This window comes from Bos indicus, chromosome X (genome assembly GCF_029378745.1).
Source record: "Bos indicus isolate NIAB-ARS_2022 breed Sahiwal x Tharparkar chromosome X, NIAB-ARS_B.indTharparkar_mat_pri_1.0, whole genome shotgun sequence".
Taxonomy (NCBI): Eukaryota; Metazoa; Chordata; class Mammalia; order Artiodactyla; family Bovidae; genus Bos; species Bos indicus.
In genome coordinates this window covers 3,362,007-3,386,378 of record NC_091789.1, presented here as the reverse complement: position 1 = coordinate 3,386,378, position 24,372 = coordinate 3,362,007, and the positions used below count along the sequence as shown (strand labels likewise).

The window sequence follows — 24,372 nt, the reverse complement described above, 5'->3', positions numbered from 1 at the left end:
TGTGGCCTGGGTTCAATATAAAGTCAGGGAAGCAGAATCTGCAAGCTGCGCTCGTGCCCCACCCCCCAAAAAGATGAGTTCCAACCTTTGCAAACTGCTCCTAGGGAAGTGGTATGGTTTGGGGGATCCATACCCTAAGTAGGGATGGTAAAGTCAAGGACACTGTCCCAGGTTTGACAGCCCTGGAAAGAGGTGAGCATACTTGTGTCTAGAGCCTGGGATGTTCCATGTAGAGGGAACTTACATAAAAGGGATGGAAGAAAGCAGAAAGAGTGACCTAAGTCCTAAGAAATTGCTTACTGGCTTAGTATCTGGGAATTCACTCAGCGCTCTTTGTAGAAGACATTCAATCATAGCCCAGATCAGGATTCTGTTTAATTATGAACCAGATAAGACCCATGAGTTATGGCAGCTCTGTTCCACTTCTTTGGAGGTCAGGCTTCCAGCAATGCCAAGCATTCAGAACTCAGCTATTAGCCCCTCCAAAGACCTCTCCGTGTCACATACAGGTCGCCAAGTTCTTATGCTTTCTAGCACACTCAGGCAAGCCAATTATGTTTAAAACATGGCCACAGACCCAAATCAGATCTGATACCAAAGAGAAGTGACAGTTGATAGCAGAAAGAAGTGACACAAACTATCTGGGGTCCTTTAGTATAGGGATCAAGAACCTTGGCCACCTGTATCAAGGCCACACTGTATCAGCATCCAGTGTAATAGGTCATGTTCACTACTCATCCACATCATCAAGAAAGTTGGACTATATTCCCTGATCTGTGTTTAGGAGGATAGGGAAGTAATTCCTTTGAAAAAGATTTTTTTACTAAAAACTAAGAATTAAATCAAGAACTTCCAGATGTACAAGCTAGATTTAGAAAAGGGAGAGTAACTAGAGATCAAATTGCTAACATCCATTGGATCACTGAAAAAGCAAGGGAATTCCAGAAAAACATCTACTTCTGCTTCGTTGATTGCAAAAGCCTTTGACTGTGCAAATCACAACAAACTGTGGAAAATTCTTAAAGAGATGGAAATACCAGACCACCTTACCTGCCTCGTGAGAAATCTGTATGCAGGTCAAGAAGCAACAGTTAGAACCAGACATAGAACAATGGACTGGTTCAAATTTGGGAAAGAAGTATGTCAAGGCTGTATATTGTCACCCTGCTTATTTAACTTATATGCAGAGTACATCATGCGAAATGCTGGGCTAGATGAGTCACAAGCTGGAATCAAGATTGCTGGGAGATATGCATATCCATACATGAAGGCTGATTCATGTTGATGTTTGGCAGAAACCAACACAATTCTGTAAAGCAATTATCCTTCAATTAAAAAATAAATAAAATTTAAAAAAAAAGTTGCTGGGAGATACCCGCTAAGGGCAGAAAGCAAAGAGGAACTAAACAACCTCTTTGACAAAGGTGAAAGAGGGGAGTGAAAAAGCTGGCTTAAAATGCAACTTTCAAAAAACTAAGATCATGTCATTCAGTCCCATTGGCATTTCCCTTCACGGCAAATAATGGGGAAAAAATGGAAACAGTGGCAGATTTTATTTTCCTGGGCTCTAAAATCACTGTGGAGAGTGACTGCAGCCATGAAATTAAAATTAAAAGCTCCTTGGAAGAAAAGCTATGACAAACCTAGACAGCGTATTAAAAAGCAGAGACATCACTTTGCTGACAAAAGTCCATATAGTCAAAGCTAAGGTTTTTTCCGGTAGTTATGTACAGATGTGAGAGTTGAACCATAAAAAATGCTGAACACCAAAGAATTGATGCTTTCGAAATGTGGTGCTGGAGAAGACTCCAGAGAGTCCCTTGGACAGCAAGTAGATCAAACCAGTCAATCCTAAAGGAAATCAACTCTGACTATTCATTGGAAAGACTGATGCTGAAGCTGAAGCTCCAATACTTTGGCCACCTGATGTGAGGAGCCGACTCATTGGAAAAGACCCTGATGCTGGGAAAGATTGAGGGCAGGAGAAGGGGGTGACAGAGGATGAGATCGTTGGATGGCATCACCAACTCAATAAACATGAGTTTGAGCAAACTCTAGGAGATAGTGAATGACAGAGGAGCCTGGCATGCTACAGTCCATGGGGTCACAAAGAGTCAGACACGACTTAGTTACTGAATGACAACAACAAAGAATTTTTAAAATTTGGTATTTTAAAGAATGTGTCGGTTAGCTGGAAGAGTCACTTGGCTGAGTCTTTAGCCTCTAACTCAGGGATATAAGTAAAGGGCTATAAATCAGAGATGGAGGAGATGAAAAGATTTAATAGTTACAGGCATTTTACCAGGAAGGACATTAAAGCGCAAATAGATGTCCAAGGTCATACACTCTGGTAATGGCAGAAGTAGGACCAGAACCCCATCTTCTGACTTCCAGTTCAGTTCTATTTTCACCCCCATCACGTTGCCCCTAGCTTAAATATTGCAGTTTTGCTTTAGTAAGAGAATAAAGTATAAGATCAAAGAACAGCTGGCAGAATGGTGGGCCTAGGAGGAAGGTCTTCTAGTAGCACTGAGAGAATCTCCTTGGTTCAATGTCAAGCAGAGGGTGATCAATCACTAGGCCATATACATCCAGTCCTGTATATGCATGATCACCTGGACACTTCACCACAAACCTGGACACATAGGGAATGTTGATGAAGGAAGACTTAGCAAGACCCTTCTTTCTGACTTCTTTCTGCATAGCCTAATTGAGGTAAGGCCTGGGTAGCACTCTCTAACAAGGTCAGGGCATCTACTTCTTCCTTTTGCCTCTCTCCCTGACACATGGATGAATGAAAATAAAAGTGTGCAGGATCCTTTATGACAGAGAGGCTGCTGCTACTGGCTCCCTGCTTTGGAATTTCTTAGATCTTTAAGTCCCACAGGAGGGTTCCCCTTATTCTTAATTTATAGATGTGGACAGAGATATAGAGAGTAACTTGCCCAAGATATACGGAGAGCACGTGATGGAGCAGAGATCTGAACCCAGGTCTATCTGACCTGATCCATTCAAAAGTAAATAATTTTGAGCTGAGTCTGCTTACCAAGGCACTTCAAGTGGTAACATAGAGCTGTATGTTTGCCTTTAGATGTATATCATGGTTGTTATCAGGCCCCACAGCCCCATCATCAGGTTGATGGCCTTGCAGTGCAGGTCAGTGGTTTCTGGGGTGTTTTCAAGAGTTCCCTGCAGCGTATCACTCAGAGACCAGAAACTTCAAATCTAAATGAAGTACTGCCAGTAGGTAAAATGATCACCAAGTTATGGATACTACTGAAATAATTTCCATTGTGAATGGTATTGTTATGCTCCCAACACAGCCATTTGGATAGCAAGGATTTTTTTTTTCCTGATGCTTTTTTTCCTTTGGCAACCACGCAGGGGTGGGTGGAGAGCATTTCAGCCTGATTCAAAGTCTTTTCCTCTTCTAGGTGAAACCAAAACAGGAGGAGCCAAGCCTCCCAGTGGCTTCTGAAGAAGAGAAAAGCACAACCAAACCGAAAGAAGCTGACCAAAAGAAGTTGAAAAAAGACAGTGCAGGTTGGCATATCTTCGCCATCACCCATAAACACATACTCAAGCTTAATGGCACAGTGCTATGTGACAAGAACTATATAATGGAGAATTGCCCAGGCCTCTATCCTTGGTCTTCTGAGGGCTTAAAATTTAAGATGCATATTAATGTGGTCCAAGTTTCTCCGTTTGAACTGCCCATTTAATATAGTTGCCACCTGTGTTAGGTAAAAGGCCATACCTCCAGTATTCTTGCCTGGGAAATCCCATGGACAGAGGAGCCTGGAGGGCTAGAGTCCATGGGGTTGCAAAGAGTAGGACACGACTGAACACACATAGTAATATTACAGGGAAGAGAAGACCGACCTGTAGAACTGCTGCCTTGTGTTTGACCTGAAGCCTGTGGATCAGTGCAAATGTTAAGGCTTTTCAAGAATTTCTTTGCATGTATGTTATGTTAGATTATTTTAATAAAGAGAGTTGAAAGCAGAAGTGGGGAGGGCATAATCCTACCTTGCAGATAACCCCTGTTGACACCTTTCTTAAAAAAATAAAAATACCTGTATATCATGTTAAAATTAAGTAGAATTAAGTAGAAAATATAAATACTAAGGAGGAAGTAAAATTTCCGTTCACCCTGTCCCAGTCAGTTTCCTAAAAGGTAATTGTTGTTACAAGTTCAAAAATTGCTTTTCGATGTGTCTTACTTCTAATGGTGGAACAGACTGTTGATATGATGGTGATGTGCTAACCTTGGAAGCAGTTCATAAAACTGAATTTCATTTATATTTAAAAATTTCCAACTGCAGAAGGCTAACAGTGACCTAGTCATTCTCTATCTTTTGAGTAGCTACTTCTCCACACTAGGGAATTCAATAGCAAATAGGTACCCATTGGGACAAGGCAGAGTATTCTTATTTTAGAAAATCAAAAGAACACATTTTTCCTTTCCTTCCGTTTGGTACAGGTGCCTCAAGCCAGGAACAGAGCAACAAGACTGAGATTGCTAAACAGAAGACAATGGATCCGGCTACAAACACAGATGCTACTGAGAGTCAGAGTTACCCATTTCCAGCAGCATACATGAAACGCCGTGGAAAGAAAAGCTCAAGTACTTCAGGAATGAGTGAGTGTGGATCCAAAGGAAGAAGCTTTAAACAATCCACTGGAGTGCTTGGCCTAAGTGATGGAGCTGGGTCCCCACCTGCTGATAAGAACGCCAGGGATTGCCATTTCTGGCAACTGTCCTTGGAGAAGCAAGTCATGGAGCAGCCCACAACACCACAGACAGAGAGCACTACTCCTCAGGAGCTGCTGTCAGGTAAAGATGACCCAGGAAGGGGAATTGCTGATGCAGATTTTGAAACCAGAAAAGCATCAGTATCACAACTCAAGCCTGAAGACATGGAAGAGCCCGTGGTGGGTGGTCTGTCACCATCCCATGAAGATGGGACTTCTGGAGCCAAGAAGCCAGAAGCCAGGGCTGCTCTATCACATGTGGCAAGAAGGCCATCTACACCCCAAGATGCTCTCTCGGCGGCAGTGTACAGTCAGATGTTTATGGAGCCTTCTCAGAGCCAGCCAGAAAAGGAAGAAGCTTCTGGCTTTGATGTGAAAAGTGTCCAATTTAAAATGAGGTCCGCTCAAGAGACCCTCAAAGAAAAGCCTCCCAGAAGTGTTCTACAGGCCTTAACAGCAAGGATCTCCAGGAGCGTGAGTGCCTTGGTGGAGGGAACCCTTTGTGCCGGGAGACCACCTCCCAGAAGCCTTTCAGGGTCCTTCGGGAAGTCAAAAGCTGAAGTCATCATCGCAGATTCCAAGAGCACTTCAGAGGAGGGCGGTGATTCTGAGCAACAGCTGGCTCCTGGACATTCTTCCCTACCGTCCAAGATGCACAGGAATGAAGACATCTTCCCAGAATCAAAAGGTTCAGCTGTGGAGCTGAGCAGTCTCGAGCAGCAGCAGGCCCCTACGTATTCTTCACAGTCCTCGGGGAAGTCCAAAGCCACAGCTATCTTCTCTGATTCCAAGAGCACTTCCAAAGAGGGCAGTGATTTTGGCCAGCACCAGGCTCCCACACCCTCTCTCCAGCCCCTGAGCAAGTCCAAAGATGGCCAAGAAGTCTTCACAAAATTGGCTTCCTTGGGACAGATGAGTGGTTCTAATGAGCCACCGACTCCCACGTGTGCTTCTTGGGCTGTGGGAGAGCCTGAAGACAAAGTCTGCACGGGATCAAATAGCCATGTGGAGAAGTACAACAGTGCCAGTGACACAAAAGAAGTCTCCCTGGCTTCAAAGACCATACCTGAAGTGCAGGGTGCTTCTGAGTGGCAGGTGCCTCCCGGGGACACTTTCCAGTCCTGGATGAGCCCTCAATTCGAGCAACACGCGTCCACAAGCCTACAGAGCGTGGCCATGGAGTGGGGCATTTCCATGGAGCCACTGCCTCCCAGAGTGAATTCTAAGCGCCTGAGGAGGCGAAAAGTTGAGCCACCAGTCTCCTTGGATTCAGGAGTGATAACACTTAAAACGATGACTTCTGCCGGCGTGCTGCCTCCAAGACATCCTTCTCAGCCTTCATTGAAACCAGCAGCTCAGCAAGAAAGCTCTGTACATCCAGAGAGCCCCGATGTTGACAAGACCACACCTGCACACTTGCTCACTTTCCCACATCCTTCCCAGCCTGCGGTGAGGCCAGCAGTTGAGTACCAAGACTCCATGGGTGCGGAAAGCACTGTGGTTGAGAAGAGCATTTCTATGAAGCCACTGCTTGCCAAGCATCATTCTCAGCCCCCAAAGAGAGCTCTAGCCCAGCAACAAGTCTCTGTGACTTATTGTGAAGCTGAACAGAGTGTATTTGCAGGTTTGGAGGGTTCTGTTGCTCAGAAGATCAGTCTGGTGGAGAAATTGCTCCCCAAATATTCTCCCCAGTCCTTGACAAATCCTCGAGCCCAGAAAACCTTGGAGAGCACTGCTGTTAAGGAGGGCAGCATTGTGGAGGTGCCACCTCCCCAGCCCTCGGTGAAGTCTAAATTCCAGCCACAGACCATTCCACTGGAGTCTGTGAGTGCTCCCACAGAGTGGAGCAGTCCAGGGGTGCCTGTGCCTCCCAGATCCACCATCCAGCAGTCCTGGGAGATCCCCATGTTTGAGCAACCAGCCTCTGAAGGTCCAGAGAGTGCTGCCTTCGAGTGGAGCATTATCATAGAGCCGCTGCCTCCCAGAGGGACTTCTCAGGCCTCGATGAGAGCAGGAGTCAAACAAGCAATCTCTGAAGGTCCAGAGAGTGTCGACACTGAAGGGGATGCATCTACTGAGCTGCTGCCTGACAAACATCCCTACTCCTTCGTGAGACAGAAAGTCCAGCAAATATCATCGAGTTTTGAGAGTGCTGCTGCCAAAGTGGGCATTTCTGGAAGGCCACTGCCTTCCGTATATCCCAGACGAGTGCTTAAAAAGTCAAAAGTTCTGGAGATGTCCTCACGTCTAGAGAGCATGGCCAATAAAGAAGTCATACCTAAGAAATCGGTGATTGTCAAGCGTCCTTCTCAGTCATTTGTGAAGTATATGGCACAGCATGTCTTTTCAGAGAGGCCTGCTACAGAGGAGGGAACTCACATGGATCCTTCATCTTCAAATCCACCTTCCAAATCATTGAAGCCGAAAGTCGAGCAGCAAGTTTCCTCAGGCTGGGAGAGTACCAGTGTTGAGGGAGCCATTTCTTTGAAGCAAGCGCCCATGAAAAGCCTTTTACCAAGCTTAGGGAAGCCCAAAGGCCTGCAAGAAGTCCTCTCCCATTCAGAGAGTGCTCCTGCGAAGCTGAGCAGTTTTAAAGAGCAGCTGCCTCCCAGACATCTTGCCCAGACACTGGGGAAGCCTGAGTACCAGCAAGAAACCTCGTCAGCTTCTGAGAGCTCTCCTGAAGAATGGAAGAGTTCTGAAGAGTGGCTGCCTGGCAAATGCCCCAGCCAAGTCAAAGATGGAGCTGAGTTTCAGCTACTGATGCTCTCAACAGGCCCAGTGAGTGCACCTGTGAAGCGGAGCCGTTCTGAGCAGCATCTGCCTCCCAAACAAATTTTTCAGGCTCCTGCAGACCCTGAACATCAGCAACAGGTTTATCCAAGTCCCGTGGGTGCTGCCGCTGAGGGAACCATTTTGGAGAGTGATCCTAGCTGCTGGTCTCTACCCAGAGATCTGGCTTCTCCAAGCAGAATCAAGAAACCCAGCCAAAGCTCTGAAGACCTCTCTAAGAACGTCACAACTGCCCCTACCAAGCCCATGCTGGCCACTGCTCCTTTCTTGCAAGCGCCCACTTCTGGAAGCAGTTCCTCTCAGGAGGAAGTTCCTGAGAGTGATGATCAAAATAACAGCTATTCAGATTCATCCAACAATGGGGCTGATGTTGAAAAGCTTTTTGGAGTCCGACTGAGAAGAACCTCTTCCTCACAGAAGTATAAGGGTAAGAAACAAGGTTTTACCAAGCTTTCTTCACCCTCCTTGGGCTCAATTTCATCCTCTGTAGGTACAGCCCAGCCAATCAGAAGGGCTTCCAAGAGGGCCCTGGGCACCATGCAAAACCTCACCACAGTATCTGACTTGGCAGAGAAGCAACAGAGGAGGCCCAAATCTGAAAGGATGGCCAAGAAGCAACCTGGTTACAGGATTCCAGGTGAGTCTTTATCTTCCCAGATGGGCAGCAGGTATCAAGAGGAGAGAAGAACCAGAAAGCAAAGTCTTGAATGGGAGGAAGTCTGTTCTAGCCTTACCCATTGCCTTGTGGCTTTGATAGGGCTGGTTTGGGGATTTAGGGGCAGAATAATGCTCTATTCTAGATGAATAGATTTGGAGATGGTTAACTTGAAGTCTTCTCTTTCCCAATGGGGTCTCCTTTGGACATTTGTCCATATTCTGTAATGGACACGTAACCATCTCCCCACCCCTCTTACCCCATATACATGCAGATGGGATTTTATGCCTTTCTCAAAATACCTTTACATGTATTATGCTCCCTTGAACACCACGTAGCTTTTTATTTTTTACTTTTTTGTTTTTTTTTGCTACTCAGCATGTGGGATTTTAGTTCCCTGACCAGAGATCAAACCTGCTGTAGTGGAAATATGGAGTCTTAAGCACTGGACCTCCAGGGAAGTCCCCCATGTGTATTTTTGAAGCCAACTCATTAATAAAGCACTATATTCAGACTCTCAGCTTGAAGTCTTAACTTATTGTAAATGTTTGTACTTCCACAGCTTCTTAACTCACCTGAAATGTCTAAGAATCAAGAGCTAGGTGACTTTTTGAGCATTTATTCCTCTCCAAGCCTTTGTACCTTCAGAATTATCATCACATAGTCTTGTACATGCCTATAACCATATCCATAACCACACACTTTCATTAGAGACCATGAAGTAACAGATGCAATAAGATTTTCCTTGGAGTTAGAGAAATGACATCAGTGGCCTAATCATCTGGCCTCCTAGGAACTTCTCTAGCTCACTTGGAAACCATTGTCCTACGTGAACTGGGGATAGAAAGAGAGATGGACAAGGGAGGGAAAGGGACCAGGAAGAGGACAGTTGACAAACTTTGAAGTTGTGGGGAAGGCACTAAAGAATGGGGCCCCTCTCTATATGTTGTTTATTTTCATTTGGCAGTTAACAAGGATCCCATTTGAGACATTATTGTGGGTAGGTCCCAGTCGGTCTCAAGACCCAGCCTGCCTCACTTTAGTTCTACTTTCTTTCATTCCTTTCTCAGGAAAAGCTCCTGGTCGATGGTCAGAGTATGCCGCCTCAGAGGCAGCTTGGATAACCGCGATAAAGCAGGAGCAGGGGAGCTTCCAGGCCAACATTCCTCCCAAAGAGCCAAGACCCAAGAGTAGAGCTGCAGCCAAGGCTGAGAGGAAAGAACCCAGACATGGAGTAGGACCTCGAGCAGCCTCCAAAACACTCCAAAAGGTCATTGGAGCCAATTGATTAAGCTGGTGTTAGGAATTTTGCCTAATAGTTCCTCACTTCCTTGGGTGCATTAATCAAGGCAAAGGGACTTTGGAGGGAAAAAACTTGGTTTGTACTCATAGAAAGGTGCCCCTACTTTATGTTCCTAAAGGATTTGTGAAAAGTGGTGCATAGAGAAGATTCTATAAATCAAATCCTGTTCTAAATATTCTAGAATAGGATTCCTCCAAATTGGTTGAGGCATAAGTAGATATAAGAAAATCCCAAAGGTCACCACTGGGGTGAGTTGAATAACTATTCTTACAAATATTTTAGCCTCTAAATATGTACATGCATTTAAGAAAATATGAGTGGAATTAAACTATGTTTTTTTCACTTAACATTTTATTTCTGGGCACCTTTCCATTATCAGTACATAATGATTTACCTTTATGTAAATAAAGGTAATGTTTGATGTTCAAGCTTCCACATATTGATTTGGTTTGGTCTGGCACCTTCCTATAGATTAAAAGTGAAATTATGTGATAAACTAGGCTAATGGATCAGAACATGATAGGATGACGTCTTGCTTTTAATGTCCCATTTGCAATGTCTTTGGAAGTTTTAGAATGAGGACCCCTCTTGTCAGCCTCAAGAAAACTCAATGAAGTTCACATAACAAGAGATGTCTAGGTTCTTATACTTTTAAGTGCTTAAAGAATTTGTTGAAGAATCATGTGAAAATCTGTTTTCACTTTTTGCTTTAAAGATCTTTTCATTTCATCATTATTATTTTTATGGGAGCAGGATCATACAAGTAGAAAAGTCTACCTTGGTTAAAGTTTTGTCAGAGGGAAATACACTAAGATATGTAAACTAATTAATTTAGATCAGTTGTGGTGAGGTTAATTTGGAAAGCTTAAACTGTACCATTTTGAAAAGACCTATAGTTATATCATTTTCTAATGCAAGGCATGAACACAAAATGTAAACAAGTTTTGTTGTGTAGAAATCTATGGAACCCAATTAATTGATAAGATTTGTTTGCAACCACCACATTTCAGTTAGCTTTCTGTTAAGTGCTGGTAAACTGCTAGAGAAAAGGTTGTAATCGGGCTAAGTAATTCTCATGTTAACCTGTTTACACTGTTTATATGATTAGATAACCTTTTCTCACAGCTCAGAAAGGTGATAAAGTTGAACCAGCTTAGATTTTGTGATCCTAAATTCTAAACCTAGGTGCTTTCTGTGCTCTTTCCTTCCTTACCTCTCTCTCTTTCTTTTTGGTTAATGTTGAACTTATAATACCCAGGATTGGACATGCACCTATGATCTGACTAAGTAATTTGCTATTTTCATATCAGGACTTATAAGATCTTTCTCTTTTCATTTTTGTATTAAAGAGAACTGGCCTTGTAAGTGAAAGCCAACCAAGAATGGTTCCCACTTCTGATGTCAAGAGACAAGAGAAGATGGCACCAACAAAGCCTCCAAAGTCTACCAAAACAGGTAAAACAAAAACAAAAACAAAAAAACACCCTATCCCTCGACTCCCAGAAGAGCTCTCATAGAATGTGAAACTTCCCATTTCAAACTCAGGCAATACGTGTCTCTTCCCCCAAATCAGCTTGTGATTCTCTCATGGTACTTCCATTAGATACAGATATTAGCTTGTTTTAGGAAAATCCAACTATTATGACTAATATAAGTCAGTCCAGTGTGTAACTTTCAGAGGTCCTTTCAGTCTTTTACCCCATCAAGGAATCTGTATAGGAACAAAATTGTGATCATGCACTAGAAGGTTCCTGTGGCTGGTATTCAAAAGGAGAGAATACCAAGCCACTTTCTAGTTCACAGCAAAGTGGTATTTTCTCACCCTCTACATTCCCAGTGAAACTGTGAAAAATAATCTTGTATAAATGCCCAATAGTATTGGAATTTTAAAAACTATTTAAAACGCTTGTTTCAACCCCTCCATATTCTGAGCAGGGGTATGAGAGGTGGGGCATGTTGAAAGCTGAGAAAAACACTGTGCTGTGATAAAATCGAATGGGGTCTCACCAGTACAGTTATGTGTCATAGGGATTTTTTTTTTTTTTTTCTAGAAGGAGCAGGGAGAGGGGAGGATAGGTTTATACTGCGTCATCTTTGTTCTCTTCCTTAGTCTATCTCATGAAGAAATTAGACTAGGAATTTAGGAATCCACTGTCTGGCCATGATATAGCAGCACAGCAGGTCAAGTGAATAGCCTCTCATGGGCATGGTACTCTTATCAAGTGGTTTTCAACTCTCACTATGTGTTAGAATCACCTGATGTGATTTTTAAAAAATTATATATGGTCTTGGATCCATTGCTGGAGATTCTAATTCAGTTAGTTCATGAAATAGCATGTGCATTTGTATTTTTAAAGAGACCCTAGGTGGTTCTAATATGTGACCAGAGTTGAGAACCACTGGCTGACTCTAAGCCGCTAAGTCAATCAACTGTAAAGCAGGATGAGGAAGGAGGTACTTGTAGAACTGGGGCATAGCGAGGTAGTCTGCTCAGTAGGAGCAGTTGATATAATGTTATTTAGCATAGACTTTTCTTGGGTGGACCTATTGAGTCATCAACAGTGATTTCATACAACATAAGGGATTGGCAAAACAAAAACAATGTTACCTTATTTGAAATTTTAAAAACTGAACGGATACCATATAACATGTTTCCGCTCTGGTCTCAGTTCAAAAGTGTAAGACAGTCCAATAATGACGACCCAAAGATTGGCAGTTACAGCTGCAGGTATTTATTCTCAGGCCTTCCAATGTCCAGGCCTCTGTGGTTCTAGCCATATTGACATTACTCCTTTCACATACCACCCTATAGCATTGCCCATGCACTGACTTTTAGAAACCAGAGGAAACCTAAAAGGAGGAAAATTTTTATTGCATCCCATAAACATACTTCAGTATCTCTGGGGCTTCTTACTGCTTATGTGTTATTTTCTATGGTTTGGTTCCAGTTGGATTTGAAGATGAGAAGATAGTTCAAGTACCTTCGATGGAAAAAGAAACCAGGTCTGCTACACTTCCAGCCATGCTACCACAGCCGGTTGAGCCAGCTGAACCAGTCTGGTTCTCCCTGGCCAAGAAGAAAGCTGAGGCATGGAGCCATATAGCAGAAACGATGCAATAAGCCGCTCCTGGGTGGAGTATCAGCATTTCAAATTATAATTGCCAATAGCTATATTAATGCCATGTAGTGAATTATTTACAGTAGCCATTTTTATTAAGCATAAGAGCCTTAAAATGGGCATTAAAGCTAATAATTATTTGAATTAAATAGATGCCATGAATGCCCAACCTTCAGTACAGTCACTGCCAGCATCTGAAAACCCAGCATTTCCTTTATAAAAACTATGTAAAATGTTTGCACTTCTGTTGAATTGAGAAATCTTTAACTTTGGACCATAGACTGTAGAAGGGAAAAAGCTAAAACATTTTGTTGGAGCAACTAAGAGGTGGGCATTTCCCTTGATCAAATAAATTCACTCTAATGGAAATATCCAGATGATCTGATCCAAGGATTGGCTTATATGTTTTATGAGCCTAATTAAATGCTTCAGTTCTTTCCTTGTTGCTCTGACTTCGTAAAGCCTCCTAAGAAGAGGTGGTATTGATAGAAGTGAAAATTCTGGGTTTCCAAGAAAAAATTTGCACAGCCAGCTCCCCAGTCTGTCCATTGCCCTTTGAAACACCTTCTTTGTATCCCTGAGGGCCCCCAACCCCTGCAACTTACACAGAGCTCTCTTTGCACATGCCGAATGACAACCTGTCGCAAGTCTGGCAGCTGTGAGCACCTTCCTATGAGGCATAACATTCCTTGGGGACTATCATACTCCCCTGAGGGCTTAGCCCTCCAATGTTTGACCTCTTACACCAGTGCTATTGTGGTCCTCTCTAGTTGCTCAGAAGCATAGTGCATGTCATACACATCCTATTTGTAAAGCACTTAAGGCCCTCTTAAAATTCAAAATTCTGCAGATGGGGGCTTCCCTGGTGACTCAGACAATAAAGAATCTGCCTGCAATGCAGGAGACCTGGGTTTGATCCCTGGGTCAGGAAGATCCCCTGGAGGAGGGCATGGCAGCACACTCCAGTATTCTTGCCTGGGAAATCCCATGGACAGAGGAGCCTGGTTGGCAACAGTCCATGGGGTCACAAAGAGTCAAACACAATTGAACAACTAAGCACAGCACAGCACAGCAGAGGCCAAAAGTTGTGCTTTTAATCAAGCAGATGGGAATCCTTCCACGAAGGAAGTCTGAGGCTCCTGGACACTGTCTTATGCCCAGGCTCCCAGTAGCCCAGTTTCTTGTTGCTTTCCCTCAGCAGCCTCTGTTTCACAAGATTTGGGCTCAAAGCAAGATTGAATTCTCAAAGCCACAGAACAGGTCTTTCTGCTAACCGGAAACCTGGAGTGATTGAATTAGCCTTTCCCTGCCCTCATTCCTAGAGGCACACACACCCAACACTCACTAGACTGGACAGCTCCCACCTCCCCAGTGAACCACTCACTCCAAGTCCTTGCCCTCCATTCCACTCCCCCCCAACCTGCCACACACACACACACACACCCCACTAAGGGAGAGCTCCTTCTGGATGCCTGGACAGTACCTAGCTCATTTTCTCAGGGAACCCAGAAGTGTCTTAGTATTACACCTTTCATGGTATCTGCCTCTGTCACCATGGAGCTACTTTGTTTAAACAGAAATGCAGCCCTAGATGTAACTGTGCCTTTAATTTCTGAGTAGGATGCTGCCTTATGCAAGAAAAATTCAGAGGCTATAGGGTGGCAGAGGTAATTTCAACCCTTGGTGCTTGGTTTTCCTGATGATGGTATAATGTGATACTGTACAATCATTTGCTGGATTTTGCATTTTCTCTATAAAACAAGTACTTTTCCTTATACTATATTTTTGCCTTTTTGATAATGCTAGGTTTTTGATTGATTGATTGGGTTTGATTTCTGTTGTATTTCCATAGTGAACAGTTCATTAAGGTAGATGCCTTTACCCAGGTAATCCTGGTAGGTTAACTGTTACACCTCCCTTTTCTCAGGCTGGACCATAATTAGGTTATTCTCACTGTAAGAACTCTCCATTAACAATTTCTTTTTCACAGTTAACAACAAAAAAATATGCTTTAAGTAAAGAGGTTAAGTCTTTTTTTATGCATAAAGGTACATTTTGATAAGTTTTCAGCTTCTTTTAGTATTCTTGATTTCTGCTGTATGCAAAGCAAATAAATTCAATAAAGCTTGTTCTATAGTCTGTCTCTGTCTGTCACATAGGGAGGGAAATTAAATAGGTTATTGACAATTTAGACCCAAGGGTTGTCAGAAGAGCAAATGATCTTGAGAGGTTGTGTGGAGCAGAAAGGACCCCTATGCAGGTGTGCCTGACCAAGCTGATGGCCTCCAGGTGGGCGTCTATATGAGGGAGTGGTACTACTAAAGAGGGGGTTTTCATATGTGTAAACACATGAGGAGCAAAGAGATGGGTGGGAGAGAAAATGCAGACAGGCGAGTAGAGGGGACAAGATGGAGGTTATACTGCAGCCTGGCTCAGGGACTAGGTCTGAGTCTTCCTGCAAGGTGAGCTTCTAGAACAAGCCATTATCAAAAGGAAGGGGCCCCGCTGTGCTCAGCTAACAAAGTGTAACACAGAGTGAGCAAGGGGAAAGAGTAACAGATATTTAATCTGGTATGTCCATAACATTTGTCCTATTTGCAAGGTTCAAAAAAAAAGAGTTTAGTTAGGGATCCACATAACATGTCTAAAAATATTTGAAATGTTCAAATCAAATGATAAACCATTAAATAAGTTGTATCTCCTTCCATGACAAATGTACCTTCCTAATGACGTTAAAGGCCAGGTTGGGATTTAGAATTCTCAGACTCCTCTAAGTTCTGCCCTGATGGTGTGGGAAGAGCTGCCCTCCTTCCCTTCCCCCACCCATGCCCTGGCTCCTAGGCCAGGCCGCATCCCCTTCTGGGCCTACAACCCCTTCTTGGGCCTGGGAGCACCCACCCCAGCAGTGAGTGCAGTCAGCCCTCCCCAGGACAGATCTAAGAGGAGCACACGGGCCCTGGAAGCAGGCTAGGGACTGTTCAGGGCTGCCAGGTACCTGGAGCATGGGCTAGCAGGGACACAGCCCTTGTTCCCATGGGCTGGGCTCCTGGCCCTGGCGGGAGGGGTGTGGCTGGAAGAGGACCAAAGTGGCCCTCTAGAGCATAGAGCTCAAGACAGAGATACCTCTGCCTGGGCCTGGAAGCAATACTGTTTTAACAACTAGCACCACAGAAATACTAACAAATCAGAACCAGGTTGAAGGGCCTCAAATTGTACTAGGTGACCTGCCCTTTCAGTTGAAATAATGGTGACAGGGAGTGCTTGCCTTCTGTCTCACCACGTGGTTCTAGCCATAAGGAATAATATAACACATTTTAAAACATCAGCATCAGTGACAAAAAAATGACAGTGTAAGTGTTAAGTTTACTTTGACAGATATTAGTGGAGCACCTACTAAGTGGACAACTCAGTGCCTAGGACTTTGGGAAAGATAAAACGTTTTAAGGCCCCAACCATTCAGAATCACAGTCATGGGGGAGGTGAGCTGGGGGCAGGAGATACACACATATGTAAATCATGTACAAATACTTGGACATACTATTCACAATAATCAAAAGGTGGAAACAATGCAAATGTCTACCAACAAAAGGAATGGATAAACAAACTGTGGTATATACATACAACAGAAATATTTTTCAGCCCTAAAATTAAATGCTGATACACTCTACTATGTAGATGAGCCTTAAAAACCTTATGCTAAATGAAAGAAGCCAGACACACAAGTTCACATATTGTATGGTTTTGTTTATAGGAAATGTCCAGAATAGGTGTTCATTGATATAGAAAGCAGATTGGTGGCTGCCAGAGAATTGGAGGGTGAGGAAATGGTGAATTGACTGCTTAATAGGTACAGAGTTTTGGGGTGATGAAAATGCTCAGAACTAAAGATGTGGTTGCACAAAATTGTCAATGTCATTGAATTGTTCACTTTTAAATGGTTGATTTTAAGTGAACTTTACCTCAATTAAAAATGCTAATATAAGTTGGAATATAAGATGTGCTACCACAGAATATGAGAGAAGGTATCAATGTTACCAAGAGAGCACTTAGGAAGCTTTAATTAAATGCAGAAATGAGCCTGTCTAGTCTCAGGTCCCCAGGCCCATCCCCTTCTCTGATCCTCTGATCAAATGTGACTTATCCTTTTTTCCCTCTTAAACAGAGTCTAGATATCAAGCTTATTCTCTCCCTTTCCTCTATTTCACTCATTTTTAATTATGAAATATTTTAGACCTACACAAAGGTATAGAGAATAATACTGTTGATATCTATGTACTCACCACCCAGCTTAAGAAATGTAATATTACAAATATAGTTGAAGCCCACTGTGGATCCCTCCCCAATAGGATCACCATCCTTTTCTTTCCCCAAGGGGCAGCCACCATCCTAAATGCAGTGTTTATCTTTCCACTGCATGCCTTTCTGCATGCTTGAGTACACACACATCCTCACAGGCATTGCCTTTTACTCTGTGTCTATATCCACCATCCGTACCTGGTGAGTGAATGTTCTCTTAGACTTCATATACCTGGTATCATGTCTGTGACCTTCTGAAACCAGCTCTGTCCCTTGGATATTTTTCTGGAAGTGTTAGTCATTCAGTCGTGTCCAACTCTTTGTGACCCCATGCACTGTAGCCTTCCAGGCTCCTCTATCCATGGAATTCTCCAGGCAAGAATACTGGAGTGCCATGCCCTTCTCCAGGGATCTTTCCAACCCAGGGATAGAACCTGGGTCTTCTGCATTGCAGGCAGATTCTTTACCATCTGAGCCACCAGAGAAGCCATCTCCTATACACAGCCTCTCTGTGTCTCAGCCCCTGTGAATCCTAATCTCCTCCCCAGTTCAGCCACTACCGTCCTATTCAATTTTTCTCCAGCATCCCCAAGCCAGTGAACGAAGGCTGGTCCTACCATAGATGGATCTCAACTTCTCCCCCTGTGGCTCTCAACCAGCACTTTTCAAACCTTAGCTGCGTCAGAATCCCCTGGAGGGCTTGTTAAAACACTGGGCCCCACTCCCAGAGTTTCTGATTCACAGGTCTTGGGTGGAGATTAAGAATTCCTGAGTGATGCTGATAATGCCATTCTAAGGACCAAACTCTGAGAACCAGTGCTCCAGATCAGCCTCTGGGCTCAGGTTCAGCAGCACCATCTGGCCTCCAGGCTAGCTGGGCCATCCATCAGGTTTCCTTCAAAAGCACCCAGTACTGTGAAATACACATATAACACAAGTCATGTATAATTTTAAATGTTCTAGTAGCCATAGTTAAAAAGTAAAAAGAAACTGGAGAAAGTCATTTTAATGCTATATTTAATACTAAATTATCATTTCAATGTGTAATTAGTTATTAATGAGACTTTACATTATTTTTTTACACTTGCAGCAGATTTCAACTCAGGTTAGCCACCTTTTGAATGTTCCACAACCACACGTGGCTAGTGACTAATGTAGTAAACAAGCTCAGTTCTAAAGGCTTGATCTCCATTTCTGTCTTTACAAAAATTGTTTTAAACTTGATATTTCAATTTATTTGGGGCTGCAATAAAGAATTTAAAGCAAGCTTACCAAATGGTGGAAAGTGATGCCTTCCAATGAAAGTAAAGTGGGTCAAACAAGAGGGAAAGAGATTTGAGTCAGGATTATTTATCTAAACAAAATCTGCCTGCACTTAAGTTTATTAATGTAAAACAAACTTATTTTTAACTAGAACAAACACTCTCAAACATATCTGTAGATGAAAGAAGTCATGTTGTTGGATATCACTTTTAGGGAAATGAATTTTGGGATGGAATCAGCATTAATAACATTCCCATGGGCTTCTGCAAAATGAAAACCCTGAAAATCAGGATCCTTCTTTCGCCATCTTTCTAGTCTTCCAAACTGCAGGATGAAATGAGAGAAAATGAACAATTATTCAGCATTAACCAGCACCAGAGACTTTCTTAATCTAAGAAAACAGTTGGCCCTATCTATCTTTGCTGCTATCTATATCTGAGGGCTGTCATCTCAACAAGTAGGGAAGAAAAACATATTTTCCTCTTGTAACCTGCATCATAGATATTGGTGCATGTACAACCTGATGGCTTCAATTATGTGATCCTACCAACATTGTCTCCTCTTGCCCAACACCATAAATGTTTTTTCCCTTTGAGAGGCTATTCTGGGACTTAAATCACTCTTATCACCTTAGAAGTCTGTGCTCAGTCCACAGATGATACTCCCTTACTCTCCCAGACCCTCAGTTTCCATATCTACCATATGAGAAAGAGGCTGTTTTGAAATACACCATTATGAAAATGAGGGAAAAAATGTTAATCATTAAAGACAAGATATATCTTGTACCTTCATTATCAGCTCAGTGATAAGCAACAGTCATACTATGACAAAGTTGCTCTTCTTTTAACTGTCACATAAAATTTAAAAATCTACAACTGAACAAATGTTTAGCTATTAATCACTAAATGTGGTCCCTACTTGAAATTCTGAACTTTTTGCTATTTGTAAGTAGTCACATTCTAAAAGATGTCATCTCTTAGTGCAGGAGACTCCACTTCTGTGGTCAAGAAATAAACACTCTACTAGTGCAAAGCCCAGTTACTTTCACTGCTGCTTCTAGTAACTGTTTACTAAACAAATACTGGTCTTAGGTATTGATACATTTACAACTTGTTAGTAGTCTTACAGGTAGAGGACAAAAGACCTCATAAAAATAAATGAGGAGCCATGAAGTATATTTCAGTACATAATGCACTTTATATTACTAGGTGCACGCTGCTGCTGCTGCTGCTGCTGCGTCGCTTCAGTCGTGTCCGACTCTGTGCGACCCCATAGACGGCAGCCCACCAGGCTTCCCCGTCCCTGGGATTCTCCAGGCAAGAATACTGGAGTGGGTTGCCATTTCCTTCTCCAATGCATGAAAGTGAAAAGTCAAAGTGAAGTTGCTCAGTCGTGTCCGACTCTTAGCAACCCCATGGACTGCAGCCTACCACGCTCCTCCATCCATGGGATTTTCCAGGCAAGAGTACTGGAGTGGGGTGACTAGGTGCATGAGTGTTCTATAAACATTAAGTAGGCAAATTTGAATTGCTGAACTAATTTTAAACAAACTTTTTCTTAATTTACTGGGAGAATTAAAAAGCAAAAACAAAATTTGTAAATGCCTGGGAATAGCTGGGTTATTTTCAAAGCTATACACAGATACCTGGATTTTCTGGGCTTGTCCTTTGCTGGGTCCAGATTCTTTTCTGGTTCTTCTTGTTTTTTGTTATACTTCTCTTCTTTCCCCTCACTTTCAGTGTCTTGGACCTCTTTTTTGGAGTTCTCATCCTGGTGCTTGGCTATTTCTTTAGTGAAGAATAATACAGACTTTAGGATCAGAGGTTCACAGGAAAAAAATAAATCCCAACTCATAAGGAATAGCAACAGACATCCAGAACTCTACCCTCAGGAGAAGCAGGAGGATAGGAGCAACTAAGAAAAGAGTAACTGGGGGCCTTCCTTCTGGTGGATACAACACTTCCATGGCCCTCACTTTGCTGCTGCTTGATCATTTTCACAATCACATTATTTCTTCTTCTCTAGTAAATCTGTCACCCTGTGCTACTGATTACTTCTGGCCAAAGATCAGAATCCTCTGGGTCTGATGCATTCTATATGTTTTGGTCAGAACTTTCTCACCAAAATATGTTTCACCTCAATGACAAATTCTATAGTGAAGCTCATTAGTTCCTCAACCCCCTGAAACTTCATTTTGATCAAGTGCTCCTGTATCAGTTCATAGTATTTTGGGATCAACTTTCCAAGAATCTTGCCATTTTTAAAAGCTATGAACCAAATATGAGGTATGCCACTTGCTTGTTCTCTTCCATGTCCTCTCAAGCTCCCTCCCAAACACCTGCTTTCACTGATCTTCACCTGTGGGCTTATAACTGGCACCAACCGATCATCTCAGACCTCTTACCAGGGTTGGCAGAGGGAAGCTTATGTCCTTCCTCCCCCGCCCCAAACCAGAGAGGTCGTTATGGAGTTGGGCTTCTACTGGGCCCCTCTGGCCTTCGATTCAAGGAGGCCCTGACTCCCAGCCTCCCTTCCCAAGGCCCTCCTCTGAGTCTGCCCCCCATCTCGGGATTCCTGGTCCCCAGACCCGGCCTGCAGATGCCAGTGTCCCCGTCCACCCCAACCACCCCTCCCCGCCCTCCTGAAGGCTCACCCTCAGGGGCAGCCGGCTCCTGCGCCATTTCCCACAAGCTGGACTCCTCGGACTCCTCGGCGGCTGTCTCCCATAAAGAGGCTTCCTCGGCTTCCTCGGCTTCCTCCGCCTCCTCCACCTCCTGGGCTGGGGCCTTCCCTGCCGGCCCCTCCCCCGGTCCATCCGACGACACCAGGGGCTCAGAGAACTCGGGAACCGCGGCCGAGCCTTGATTGGATGAGTGCTGCCGGGCCCGGTGCTGGGCCGACACGTGGCCGTTGTGGGGCCAGATGAGGATGTAGTCGTTGTAGTAGATGCAGTTCAGCATGGAGCGCACCAGGTCCAGCAACGTTAAGCGAAAGCCAGCCATGGGAAAGTGGTGTGCTTCCACCGTGAGGTCCAGGCTCCCTGCCTCCTCTTCCCCCTCCTCAGCGCTCCCGCCCTCCAGGGCCGCCTCCCTTGGGCCTCCTGAGGACACGGCGATTCCGCCCGCCCCAGCCACGGCATCACCCCTGCGAGGCCCGGAGTTGCGGTCCACACCTTCGTGGGCTCTGGACGATCCGGCCTGCACCCCAGCCATGCCTTCTGGGCCTTCCTGCCCATCAGGGCCTGGATCTCCACCCCTCGTGGTGGACATGGCACTGGGCAGTTACCTCAATTGGGCGGGTGATGACGGCAACAGCGCAGGTGGTGGCGCCTGAAGTGGCTGCCCTGAGGGGAGGCTGGGGGTGGCAGGATGGGACGAGGCGGCCACTGAGAGGACGACAGAGGAGGCCCCACGACAGGGAGGGTAGGCAGCCAACGGCGGGAGCGTCCCACCGAAAGCTGGGCCTCAGACGGCAGTGGAGCCAGGCCTGACACAAAAGATTCCCCTAGGTCACAGAGGAGGGGCGGGGCCAGAAGAGTAGCCAATAGGACGTGCCCTCACGTCACGAGCTCTGAGCTCATTTGCTGACAAGTGAGGATTGACGTGCCCTGTGTCCAATGAACAATCAAGGCACTTAGATTGTAGAATTGTTCACAATCGTCTCCTGGTTCTTTTGACGCCCTGGGTTTGGTTCTAGCTTACATTTAAGTCCCTGTCCTTTTAGTTTTATGATTGTCCAAAAAACCCACAATGGTACAATATATCGATAACATGGGCTGAGGAAACTTCTGTAAAAGGCAGAGAGTTAACATTTGGGGCTTGGAGGTGCTCAAAGGTAAAATCAAGATGGTTATTATGCAGGTACTTACATAACAGAAGTCCACAACAAATGTCCACAAATGTTGCTGAAACTAAAAAATATTAATAATTGCTTACAATGTTTAAATAATATAGGTCTATTAGTGAGAAGAATGAAATTCTTTTGGCAGAATATAGTTTTGCTTAACTGAAGATCAAAGTGTTCTCTGTCATCAAAACTGCATATGTTCATCTGTTCTGTAATGAAGTTTTACATACCACCTTTGCAAATGTCTTTTCACACAGATATTGGCAAGTACTGATATCAGGCCATGAGATAGGTACTTCTAAATACTGGCATCAATCCACAAGCATATGATTTTAATTTAGCATATTCATTATTTGGAAGAAAATTATAGAATTCTATTAGGTTCTTTCGATATTTGCCTTTTAGCATGTCATTACACTGCAGAGTAATCACTTTCATTTGAAGTTTATGTGGAAGCTCCTCAACTGCACAGTTTAGTGGATCTGAAATATGGAAATTTTCTTTGTACTTGCATGGTGGTGGTGGTGGTGGGTTAGTCGCTAAGTCGTGTCTGACTCTTGTGACCCCATGGACTGTAGCATGCCAGGCTCCTCTGTCCATGAGATTCTCCCAGTAAGAATACTGGAGTGGGTTGCCATGTCCTTCCCCGGAGATCTTTCCAACCTAGGAATAAAACCCGGGTCTCCTGCATTGCAGGCATATACTTTCCCAACAGAGCTATAAGGGAAGCCCTTGTACTTGCATAGAGGACTGAAAAAAAAGCTGCTGGAATTATAATATGAGCTTGAACATATATCTACTGTAAATTTGTATGTGAATAGAGAGCGCCCTTTGGAGAAGGCAATGGCACCCCACTCCAATACTCTTGCCTGGAAAATCCCATGGACAGAGGAGCCTGGTAGGCTGCAGTCCATGGGGTTGCCAGAGTCGGACATGACTGAGCGACTTCACTTTCACTTTTCACCTTCATGCATTGGAGAAGGAAATGGCAACCCACTCTAGTGTTCTTGCCTGGAGAATCCCAGGGACAGGGAAGCCTGGTGGGCTGCCATCTATGGGGTCGCACAGAGTCGGACACGACTGAAGCGACTTAGCAGCAGCAGCAGCAGAGAGCTCCCTTAATTTAACTTTTGAAAGCATCTAAAGATTATAAAGCAGTCTGACATTACTTTGATTCAAATAATGTTAATTGTCATTGAAATGACTTTACCACAATATGTTTTTTTAATATAAGCACTGTTTGCTTTGTAATTTTAGGTTTAGTTCATTAAGAAATATTATCAAACCTGGAACAAAAGCTAATTTCCAAATCCATTCAGTGTTAAATGGTAATTGAGGGAGATGTTCTCAATCAAAAATAATTCAATCTCCACCATGAGCTTAAAAAATCACATACACATGGACATACACACACAGAGTGGTAGAGAAATTCAGGATATCCAACTTCTATTTCTCACAAAAGTTAACAGAACCATGATGGTTAAGTTCATGAGAGTGAATGGTGTTCCTCATTAACACTGTCAGTTTAATAACACATGAGAGATTCAAATATTGTCTGCAATGTGACTGCTGATAAATAATATAATGAATAACCCAAAGAGTTAAAGACCTTATATTTTCACAAATGTTGTATATTTGTTCACTAACTCTTTTCTTCTCCACTCATATTTTTAACACCATCGTTTGTAACATCTTAACAGATTCCACTTCAGGTTATACTAAGTGCTTTTTCAACTTCTTCAAAAACATTCAACCCAGAGTAGTTACATGCAGATTGTTCACAGATACTAATTCTTTAGTCATTATAAACTGCAGTCACCAACCTCTCAGTCCTAGTCTGCCCAATTCTGTTATTGCCAAATTCATTAGATGACAAGTATGAAATTTTTGACATATTTTGTTAGACAATGCAAGTATTGATACTACCAGGAAAACCTCAGGCAGGCCTCGAAACTCAAGTCTCTCTCAAAGTAAATAAAAATGTTGACTGACTATATCTCTCAAATTTCTTAAAGAAAAGTCATAGCTCTGCCACTTGTCACCCCAAAGATGAGCTCATTAGGAAGCTGCCAATAAAAAACTATGGCTGTGAAATGTCAAAGGTTACTGTGACTAACCATTTCAGAGCTGAGTCACGAGTGACTAATTCACACATAAGGAACAGTAGTACCAATATAGGATATATGATGCAAAAACAGTGCCTCTGTCCATACAGTGAAAGGTGATCTTTCATTTGGGGTCTAAGCTACCTTCATGTCCCTTACTGCTCACTCTGATTTAACAATAAACAGCTACATAGCTTAACATCAGAGTCAAATCTCTGTGATACTCAATATGAAGTG

The 24,372-nt window shown here is 43.6% G+C and overlaps 2 protein-coding genes across 4 annotated transcripts in view; one reads left to right on the top strand and one right to left on the bottom strand.

Annotated features, from left to right (window-relative positions):
* The window catches only part of KIAA1210 (KIAA1210 ortholog), a 48,786-nt gene extending 34,024 nt beyond the window's left edge, over positions 1-14,762 (top strand). For 2 of the 3 annotated variants that reach the window (XM_070785432.1, XM_070785433.1), the window contains 5 exons: positions 3,435-3,543; positions 4,484-8,185; positions 9,274-9,473; positions 10,856-10,961; positions 12,455-14,762. In XM_070785432.1, the coding sequence (XP_070641533.1) occupies positions 3,435-3,543; positions 4,484-8,185; positions 9,274-9,473; positions 10,856-10,961; positions 12,455-12,627 (4,290 nt within the window). In that variant the 3' untranslated portion in view covers positions 12,628-14,762. The remainder of the gene's footprint in view (positions 1-3,434; positions 3,544-4,483; positions 8,186-9,273; positions 9,474-10,855; positions 10,962-12,454) is intronic. The other variant, XM_070785431.1, reaches the window with a different exon arrangement.
* Positions 14,763-18,016: 3,254 nt separating this feature from the next.
* Positions 18,017-21,728, bottom strand: CT47C1 (cancer/testis antigen family 47 member C1). Its single transcript, XM_070783753.1, has 3 exons — positions 20,838-21,728; positions 19,830-19,971; positions 18,017-18,508 (listed from the first exon to the last, which is right to left on the bottom strand). The coding sequence occupies exons 1-3, from the start codon at positions 21,451-21,453 to the stop codon at positions 18,496-18,498; spliced, it is 771 nt and encodes a 256-aa protein (XP_070639854.1). The 5' UTR covers positions 21,454-21,728; the 3' UTR covers positions 18,017-18,495.
* Positions 21,729-24,372: the final 2,644 nt, after the last annotated feature.